The sequence below is a fragment of the Castor canadensis genome, chromosome 14 (assembly GCF_047511655.1).
Source record: "Castor canadensis chromosome 14, mCasCan1.hap1v2, whole genome shotgun sequence".
NCBI classification, from domain to species: domain Eukaryota; kingdom Metazoa; phylum Chordata; class Mammalia; order Rodentia; family Castoridae; genus Castor; species Castor canadensis.
In genome coordinates this window covers 35,650,614-35,660,853 of record NC_133399.1, presented here as the reverse complement: position 1 = coordinate 35,660,853, position 10,240 = coordinate 35,650,614, and the positions used below count along the sequence as shown (strand labels likewise).

The following is a 10,240-nucleotide window of genomic DNA, read 5'->3' as shown; positions in this document are numbered from 1 at the left end:
CATGACACCATACTTCAAATTACACTACAGAGCAATAGTAACAAAACCAGCATGGTACTGGTGCCAAAATGGACACAAGACCAATGGAACAGATGATCCAGAAATGAAACCACACAACTACAGCCATCTTATCTTTGCAAAGGAGCCAAAGACATAAACCGGAGAAAAGACAGCCTCTTCAACAAATGGTGCTGGGAACACTGGCTATTTATACTCAGAACAGTGAAACCAAAAATCTATTGCTCACCCTGTACAAAAATCAGCTCCAAATGGTTCAACAATCTTAATATAAGATATGAAACATTGAATCTACTAAAGAAGCAATAGGGAAAACTCTCAAAGATATAGGCTTAGGCAATTATGTTTTGAATAGGATACCAATTGCCCAGAAAATAAAAGCAAGAATTGACAAATGGGACTGCATCAAAATAAAAAGTTCTGGACCTCAAAAGAAACAGTTACCAGAATCAAGAGATAACCCACAAAATGGGAGAAAATCTCCATCTATTCAACAGATATGGGGTTAATATCCAGAATAAACAAAGAACTAAAAAAAACTAAACAGCAGAAGAACAAATAGTTCAATTAATAGATGAACAACTGAATTGAACAGACAGTCGTAGAAGAAGATTCAAATGTCTCATAAATACATGAAGCAGTGTTCATCATCCTTAGCCATAAAGGAATACAAATCAAAACTACACTAAGATTCTACCTCACCCCAGGGAGATTGGCTATCATCAAGGAAACAAACAACAAACAACGCTGGTCAGGATGCAGGGAAACAGGAACCCTTATACCCTGTTGATGGGAATGCAAACCAGTGCAACCACTGTGGAAATCAGTATGGAGGTTTGGTGGGGAAAGGGTATATAGTAAAGTAAATATAGGGTAAATGCTGTGTATGCAAATTCATGTAGGTAAATGGAAGAATTATATCTGTTGAAACTACAGGAATTGAAGGGAATAAAAAACAATGATGGAGGGGGCGAATTCAAGTATGATACATTTGATATATGGTAAGAACTTTTGTAAATGTCACAATGTATTACCACCCAGCATAACAATTAAAAATCTATAAATATAATTACCTTTTGACCCCACCGTGACACTCTTGGGCATTTATCTGAAGGAATGTAAATCAAGATACAAGAAAGATAACTACATACCCATGTTTATTACAGTGCTATTTTCAATAGTTAAACTGTGGAATTTGTTGAGGTGCCCAACAGCTGGGAAATGGATAAAGAAAAAATGGTATATTTGAGTAATAGTCATGGAATATTACTCAGCCGTAAGGAAAATAAAATTGTTATTTGCAGGAAAACAGATAGAATTGGAGATCATCATATTAAGTGATGTAAGTCAAGCTAAAAAGGTCAAATATTACACATTCTGCTTCATTTGTGGAACCTAGACCTAAAATGATAGTGATGATGATGATGATGATGATGATGGTGGCGGGACATGAATGTGAAAGGATGACTGTATAGGGGAGGGATCAGTGAAAGGGGAGTGGGAAAAGAAAGTATGCTGAGTGTTGAAAGGATCAAAATACGCTACACATATGCATGTGAAGGCAGCATAATGAAACCCCCAACCACCATTTTAAAAAGAGAAGGAGGTACAGAAATATGATGGAGAAGGGTGAACTTGTTCAAGGTATACTGTACACATATATGGAATAGTTACAATGAAATACCCTTATATTTTTACTGTCTGCTAACTCAAAAATAATACAATTAAAAGAAAACTCTAAGTAATTTTCTTAGTTATATCCAACTTAAGTCACACATACAATTCCCCTTTCACAAGATTTGTCATCAATTGTCTGAGAGTTGCAGAGTTTGTGACAAGTTTAACTGTTTTAGTTTTGCCTTTGTCTTCATTTTACTTTACTACAAAATCTTTTTTTATTATTAGTATAGAATAGTTGTACAGGAGAATATATTGTGATATTTACATATGTGCTTATAATATATCTTAGTTAGATTTACTCTCTCCATCATTCTCCTTTCCCCCCTCCTCCCTTCTTATAACAATTTCAACAGGTTTCAGTCTTCTATTTTCATATATGAATACAAAATACATCTACCACATACACCCTCATTCAACCCCTTCCTTGTCCCTCACAAAACTAAAAAAGAAAAAAAGACAAAAAAACCAAATCAAGTCTAAGAAAGGCAGGAATTGGGATGTAGCACAGTGGAAGAGCTCTTGCCTAGCACACAGAATGGCCAGGGCTTGATCCCCAGCACAGAAAATAGTAAAAGAGGGCCTGGTATGGTGACTCATGCCTAAAATCCTACCTACTTTGGAGGCAGAAATCAGGAAGATTAAGATTCAAGACCAACCTGGGAAAAGAGTTCATGAGACCTCAACTCAATTAATAAAAGATGGATATGGTGGTGAGAGTACTTCCAGCTATGGTGGGAAGCATAAATAGGAGGGTCACAGTCAAGGTCAACCCAGATATAAATGTGGAACCCTATTCAAAAAATACCTAAAAGGAAAAAGAACTGGGATTGTGGCTTTAATGGTAGACCACCTACCTTGCAAACAGGAGGCCCCAGTTCAAGCCCTAGGCCCCCACACAAGAAAGAACAGAAGTCAATGAAATGGAGGAGAAGAAAATAAGAGAGAAAATCTTTGAAACAAATTTGATTGTGAGAAAGAATTTAGCATGTACATTGCTCATGAAAGAGCAACACTGGTGTCAACCTGGGCAGAAGGGATGGGAAGTCTGTGGGATTTTTTTTTACAACAAACAATCCTGCAATTCTCATACTCACTGCCTGGAGTTAGCCTCAGATGCAGTGAGTTACAGTGTGACAGAAAGGCAGGAAGAGAGATTAATAAGTGCTACAGTAAAACAAAGGAAAACTGGAGTTGGGGAATGTTACCTGGAGACCAGAGGCCAATGTCACCTCGCCCCAGGGGTTAAAACATACAATGAAATAACATGTGATTATGTATGGGACAAGCTGTACCCCCCATTTCTGTAATGTGCTCTAAATGGTATATAAGGAAAGCCCCCTTTGTTCTTGGGCTTAGCCTTTACACATGAGTCTGCTGAGTCACTGCTTAATAAACTTGCTTCCTGAAAGCTTTGGTGTCCTCTCAGTCCCTGTCTGAGCTCTCGTATAATAATAGGGCGTTCACACATTGACCTGTTCAGATGCCTGCATCAAGGGGGTGCCCAGGTACCCACACTTCTTCCAGGCCAAACACACATTGGAGGCTTGCACTACACTTTCTCAGGTTTGGAATTTGCCAGATGACTCACAGAACAGAGAAAACCACTTTTTTTTACATTCATACATTTATTATAAAGCATACAACTCAGAAATAGCCAAATGGAAAAGATTCAGAGAATAGGGAAAAAGTGAAGAGGTTGTGTGGAGCTTCCATGGTGCTCCAGGTGGCACCCTTCAGCACTTCTATGGGTCAGCAGCCTGAAAACTCAGCAGATCTTACTGTTCATGAATTTTTTTACAGAGCTATATCTCTAACCCCTCCCTAGATATTAGCATGTGGGATGAAGAGTTCCAACCCTCCTGTCACTTATTTGGTCTTTCAAGTAACAAGCTTTATCCTGAGATTTCTGAACTGCCACCCACTCCATTGACTTAAGTTCAAGGATGGTCAAAGCGCTCCTCATGAATAGGAAAAGACACCATTATCACTCAAGAATCCAGAGAAAGGTGTAAATGTGTGTGTATGTACATGTATGTATGTATATACATATGTATAAAATGCCATGGGAAGGAATTAGGAATGGGGAAAGGCATGATTCAAGGAGTTCTGACCACAACCAAGGCTCACCCTAGGGGGATCCCTAGGAATGGAATGGTCCTTCAGAGTTGCCCCCTTGTTGGGCAATCATGCCCAGTTCTTCAACACCCATTGTGTGAACTCAACCAGGAAATAGTCGACCTTGGAGAAGGCAGCTCCCCGTGGCTGAGTTGAGTCAGGAAGAGAATAACAGGTGAGTGTCGCCTCCAACAGAATTCCCTGCAACCATGGCAACACTCCTTCTTTTAAGTGCAATCTGGAAGGCTCATTTCAGGTTCCACCATAACATCATCAAACAAGAAGAGAGTAGAGATATTTATACACCAATATAGACTGGCATTGGTTGACCAGAGAAAGTAATTCCTGGGTGCTTTTAGTCTGCTGGATGAGCTATGACTACCAGAGAAGTTCCCTAAGCAAACAAGTGCAGGGGAAGTGGATGGAAATAGAGTAGATGGAAGGAAAGCAAGCAAGGATGGGACAAAACCTCAAGAAACAAGTCAGCTACATATGCCAATGCAAACCCTGATCTCAGCAAGAAGAAGCAGAAGATGAATGTATTTCACAGAAATTGTATAAAGTTATAAGCACAAACTCAAAAGCAATGGGAACTTGGAGATACTGGAGAAGCAACAGTGAACTAGCCCCATAGGACATAAACTCTGTGACATACTGTAAATATCTCAATGTCTACAGACAGGCAGAAGGAACTGCATAAGTGTGTGTAAATTACTCCCATATCGCAGGGATGATCATGCTGTTGAGAGAGATCAGACTTCACTTGCTGAAGCAGGATGCTGCAGACTTCCTGCAGATCCAGAATTTCTCAAGTTCACATCTGTCAGCATTCCATTTAAAATCATTAAATTCCACACAGTCTTTCTCCTCTGTATTGTTGAACTCCTTTGTCTTCTGATACTTGATGAAGCTAGAAAGATAATAAAAATGTGAGTCTCTACCCCAGCCCTACTCTGTTGCTCCACATAGAAACTCAAGGCTTTCACATTAAACTACATACATATGGTGGACATGCCTTGTTCCAGGCCCAAGGGCCTGAGCCAGTTGGCCTTGGCCCTTGACCCTTGTGGACTCTGGTTCTTGTGAGAATTCTTCCAGATTCAGGTGTGCTTATCAGATGGAAGCCAACAAATCCAAATTCTGCCCACCTCCCTTATCAGACTCTTGTAATTTGGATCACTATACACTTTCTATAACCACTCCAGAGCTAAGTACCAGAAAACACGGGAAAGTATCTACACCCCAGACCCCACATAATTGATTAAAACTGGCCAATCTTAGTCTGTTGATCCTGTCTCCTATGGAGATAATAAAGAATATTTTTTATTGTGATACTAGGGTTTGAACTCAGGGCCTACACCTTGAGCCATTCCACCAGCTCTTTTCTGTGATGGGTTTTTGTTGATGCTCAGGCTGGCTTTGAACTACGATCCTCCTGATCTCTGCCTCCTGAGTAGCTAGGATTACAGGCGTGAGCCACCAGCACCCAGTGGAAATAATAAAGGCTCTTGATAACAACTCATCCACTTCTGCCTCATGACCAACCCTGGACCTTCCCCCAGATGGCTCCCCAGGAATGATGTAGACACCTCCTGAGAACTGTGAGTGTAACAAGTTATGTTTTCAATGGCAGCAGTCCCCTGTCCTGTTCCTTACTAACCCTCATATTTTCTCTGAATATGCTATATTTAAAATCACTTACCCAGGCTCCAAAATCCTACTGCGGCTATGATGGTTGATTATTGGTACCTGCTATCTTGTCTGCACATGCATATGAAGACCTCCCTCCTCCCCTCTATCACCAACTCTTGTGGCTGTGGGGGCATGAGAGTCATGGAGGAACCCAAATAATAGCTCAAGTCAGAGTTTCAGGACCCCAACTCATTGTACAGGAAGTTTGCTTCTCCCAGGTACCTTTGTGATGGAGATGAGCCATCCAACCAGAGCCATGTGCCTTCATGTTTCAGGTCTGAGAGGCCAATCCAGGTTGATCCTTTATCTGTAGAAATCACTTCCAAAAACCTCTGGAGGACGGAAGAAGAGTTAGGGGAGATTTATGCCCCTTCATTTTCAGCTACTGTCTCACCAGGTTCAACTTTCTTCTATATCAGGCCATGAGTCCCCACCTGTGCTCAGGAGGCTCGAGTCCTTTCCACATCTGCATCCTATGTGCAATGGGCTCTGAGTTACACACAGAATGCATGAAGCTGGCCTCTTACCACACCCTTGGAAATACAGCATGTTTTTCTGTAGAATGCGATCTGAGGAAGTCCACACAAATTTACTCATGATTGGGTTTAAACTGCTGGACCAGATCACAGCAATTAATGATGGCTGATCATGCACATTACCTCTTTTCAGCTCTGCATTAAGTGATCTTCCATCAGGAGCATGACTTCAGATACGGTGGCAGTATTCACAGCAGAGAAATTGGCAAAAGGTTCAAATCAGGACACTTGTCCCAATAGAGCACACCAGCTGGCATCACTTACATTTTAGGTACTCCCTAAAGTAGTCACTCATGTACAGAACTTATGAGTGTCTCCTAGCAATATGTTTCCTACCCCTGTGTTCCTAGCTTTCTACTCCTCCCTTTTCAAGAGGACTAAGGATCCTGCTTTCAGGAAATGCTGTTTGACCAAACATCTCCTCCCAGTTGGCCATGACCAGATTCAGGACACAGTCACATAGGACGCACCATCTCTTCATCAGTTTCAAAAATCGCTAGTTAGGCTTCCACTTCCTGGCAGGCAGTGACAGCATCATTCCAGTTCCGTTTGGAATTGGAGAAGAAGTAACACTTTCCTTGACAGAATGTCCAGTCCCAGGGGCAGGGGCGACACAGAAGATCTGTTAGAAGAAGCGTGTCAGGATGGACCCACAATTGGATGACCATGTTCCTGTCCCACCCTGCCTTCAAGGCTTCCACAGTCAGGGCTCTCCCTTCATATAGCATCCTGGATGAACCATTCTCCTCTTGATTTCCTGATTTATTTCCCCACCCCAAGAGGATCCAGGACTCCTGGCCCCATCTCCTCAAGATTGGGAGAAATAGGGGGAGCTCAGAAAAGAGGCAAGAAAACTGACTTAATTGAGTCCCTTCTCTGTGCATGGCTCTCTGTGAACCCCAAGTGCCATCCTCAGTGTTACCCTGTGTTATCCAATTACAGAAGAAAAAACTGAGGCTCGGAGATATCTCTTAGATTAAGCTAAGTGGATACTACCCATCCCGTACTTGCAGACCCACTTTCTGTTCACTCACCCACTCCAGCCTTCAGCTGGCTCAGTTTCGATAAATCCTCTCCTTTCCCTGGGATCTGGGGTCCTTGAAGCCTGTGCCAAGAAAAACAGAAACTAAAATTACCATGACTTGTTCTTTGCCACCAGAGACATGAATTCTGACCACCAAATCTTGTTTAACCTCAGTTAAGGAGAAAAAACTTAACCCTCAGAGAAGGCTGAACCACAAGTGAAAGTGGAGCCAGGGTCCTCCCTTCTCTTGTAGCAGAGGTGGGAAAGGCCCTGAGAAACTGCTAGAAGCTGTTGTAAACCTCAGCACTGCCTCCCTCCTGGACATTGCTGCCCCGGTTGAAGGACCCAACCAGGGAGCCCAACCCTCAGGCTTGTTCTGACCTTGAGCAAGGATGGTCACCAGAAGTGCAGCCAAGAGTGTGATGGAGAGCAGCTGCAGGACCAGGAGAACATGGCTGTGTCCCAGAGACCCTAAAGGAGAGAAGGTGGGAGTTTTGGCACAATAGTGTCCCTGCCTCACCCTGGCCCCAGGACAACCTGCTCACCAATATTTTCCTCCCAAGGGCACATGATCCAAGTCCCAATTTCTAGCGCTACAGTGCCCAGTGTCTAGGCCTAAGACTTCACCAACCAGGATTCAGGACTCTAGGTCCCATCCTCCAAGTCTCAACCTTCACCTCTGAGGCCCCAAGAGAGCAGAATCTTAAACCCCACTTCTCAAGAAACCCCATGTACAGAGTCCCAATCTTACCTCCCCTGGACCCAGGTGTCCAGACACCCAACCTCTACCTCCCCCAGGACCCAAATATCTGAGAGGACCTTTTCACTCCTACCACATGACTCAGCTCTTGACACTGCTCAATTGCAGCTATTGAATTCAGAAGTTGGAGTCCAGAGCTTTTAAAGGAATTAAAGGAGGAGCTATGGATCATCAGCTCCTTCCTGCATCAGGCAGAGCCTGGGAGAGCTGAGACCTGAGCCTCTCCACCCCCGGAGCTCCCAGCCTCACCCAGCTGCTGTGCACTTGCTTCTCTTGAGTAACTCATGGTCATTGCTGATTCTCAGTGCCTGGGACTGCCTGAGACCATAAGGTTTTATTGGCCACAACCTGCCCATCACCCCATTAATCTACGCTTACTCAGGAATAAAAACAAAGAAGTGGGTACCAGCACCGGAAGAGGCAGAGGGAGGGGCTGAGCATCTGACACAGCAGGGCACATGCCAGGTTTTCCAGGAACTTCAGAGATGGGTGATGAGATTAGGGGCTTTAGTAGAAAAACTACTCCACATGCGGTATTGCCAACTTATGTGATGGCTTTAATGAAACGAACAACTTATGAAGTAAAATTGCATTGTTGTGTCTCCTCCACATGCAGAAAGGGTGGGCTACCTATGCCCACTGTATTTCTGCAAACACCATAGGCTCCAGCCAAGGCTTTGTTGCCTTGGTTTGCTGATGCTTCACTGATGGTGAGGTCTGCTGACTTTGACCTTGAGGTTGAATCATCATTGCTTGTATTTATTTAATGTCTGCTATTTTCAGGCACTTTTCTGTATCACATGCTCATTCATTTAGTCACCAGACCTTGTGCTCGGTGATCTCCTGTCCATTTAAGAGTAAGACTGGGAGCCAGTGGCTCACACCTGTAATCCTAGCTAACTGGGAGACTGAGATTGGGAAGATCATGGTTCAAGGCCAGCCTGGGCAAACAGTTTGTGAGAACCCCATCTCCAAAATAAAAAGAGCAAGATGGACTGGAGGTGTGGCTCAAGAAGTAGAGAGCCTCTTGGCAAGTGAGAACCCCTGAGTTTAAACCCTAGTCCCACCAAAAAAAATCAACAACAAAAGAAATAACAAAAAGAGTTGTGAGAAGATAAAGAACAACAAGGTTAGGTCACTGGCACACAATCACAGAGCCAGTTAATGGTGACTATGGGATTCACACCTACAGAGTCTGACTCATAGTCCACACTGTGAACTAAAAGCAGTCAAATTGTCTCAAGAAAGAAATGGAAAAGTCTCCTAATCACTTTATTCAGTTGTCCAAAATTGGAAATGCCTACATGGCTACCAGCAGTGAATGAAAAACATCTAATGTATTCACAGACTGGAGTACCATACTGCAATACAAAAGCAATCTACTAATCTAAGAACACGCATGAAGCTCTGAAAGAGTAAAGGAGTGTGCCTGTCTAGCAAGGGTAAGGCCCTGAGTTCAAACTCCAGAAGCACACACACACACACACACACACACACACACACAAACGAAAGCACTCCAAGCTAAAGTGTACTTACAGGTGCTAGACATGTTGCTCAGTGGCAGAAGGTTGCCTAGAGTGCATGAGGCTCCAACCCCCAAAAGTGTACATACTATGAGATTTGATTATAAATGGATTTCAGGAAAAGGTGTAACTAACGTTGGATGTAAAGTCAACCTGGGGGTTACATTGAAAGGGTAATGGAGACTGAGACTGAACAGGAGAAGATGTAAGAATGTCTTTTGAGAGCTGTAAGTGTTTTTTTTCTTTGACTTGGACATTGGTTCAAGACCTATTTCTATAGGTAAAAGAAATATAGCTAGCTCGCCTCCATTGCAGATTTATTGCACGTGGTTTTGACCAAGCACTATCAGAAAACAATAAATCGATAAAAACAAAATAAGTATAAAATAACCAAAAAATTCCAAATTTAAATTATGCTACTCAGTTGATGTGGATATGCTCATGGTCGGTCCTATATTGTTGTCAGTTGTGTGTAAATCATTGTGTGATGTGGTGAGTGTTTTTCTGCCCTGAATTTTGTGAAAATAAGCCACCTACAAAAGCAAATGGTGCCCCAAAAGCAAGATAAATGTTAATTTGCTTAATTTACATGCTAAAGTGTAATTGTTTAGACTTGCTGAAAGTCTTGGTGGAACTTGGGTGGGTTATGTTAAAAATGAACATCTTTAGTACAGTACTGAACTCTGTGCATCCTGAGCATGCATGGTTTCTCCTCATTGGAAGTCTCCTTGAAACCCCATACCTGTAGACGTCAAGGGTCTGTTGTATAAGACTTGTGAATTGTACTGCATGTGAGTTACTTCTCAATTTAAAACTGGAAAATAATTCCTGGTGCATCGAGCAAGCATAATGAGCAATTGCAGCCAGGGAAACTGCACAGGCAAGGGGGAAA

General features: G+C 42.7%; 1 protein-coding gene across 3 annotated transcripts; it reads right to left on the bottom strand.

Moving 5' to 3' along the window:
• Positions 1–4,471: 4,471 nt before the first annotated feature.
• Positions 4,472–8,126, bottom strand: LOC141416393 (CD209 antigen-like protein 2). 3 transcript variants are annotated; one of them, XM_074053434.1, is made up of 7 exons: positions 8,075–8,122; positions 7,899–7,962; positions 7,447–7,536; positions 7,076–7,146; positions 6,512–6,663; positions 5,728–5,837; positions 4,472–4,723 (listed from the first exon to the last, which is right to left on the bottom strand). In XM_074053434.1, exons 2-5 carry the CDS (start codon positions 7,901–7,903, stop codon positions 6,542–6,544), a joined length of 288 nt encoding a protein of 95 aa, XP_073909535.1. In that variant the 5' UTR covers positions 7,904–7,962; positions 8,075–8,122; the 3' UTR covers positions 4,472–4,723; positions 5,728–5,837; positions 6,512–6,541. The 3 variants fall into 3 exon arrangements, 2 of the variants coding, with proteins under 2 accessions (XP_073909535.1, XP_073909534.1); XR_012441125.1 differs by lacking the exon at positions 7,899–7,962 and having other exon boundaries at positions 5,728–6,663; positions 8,075–8,126; XM_074053433.1 differs by lacking the exon at positions 8,075–8,122 and having other exon boundaries at positions 5,728–6,663; positions 7,899–8,064.
• Between the last annotated feature and the right edge of the window lie 2,114 nt (positions 8,127–10,240).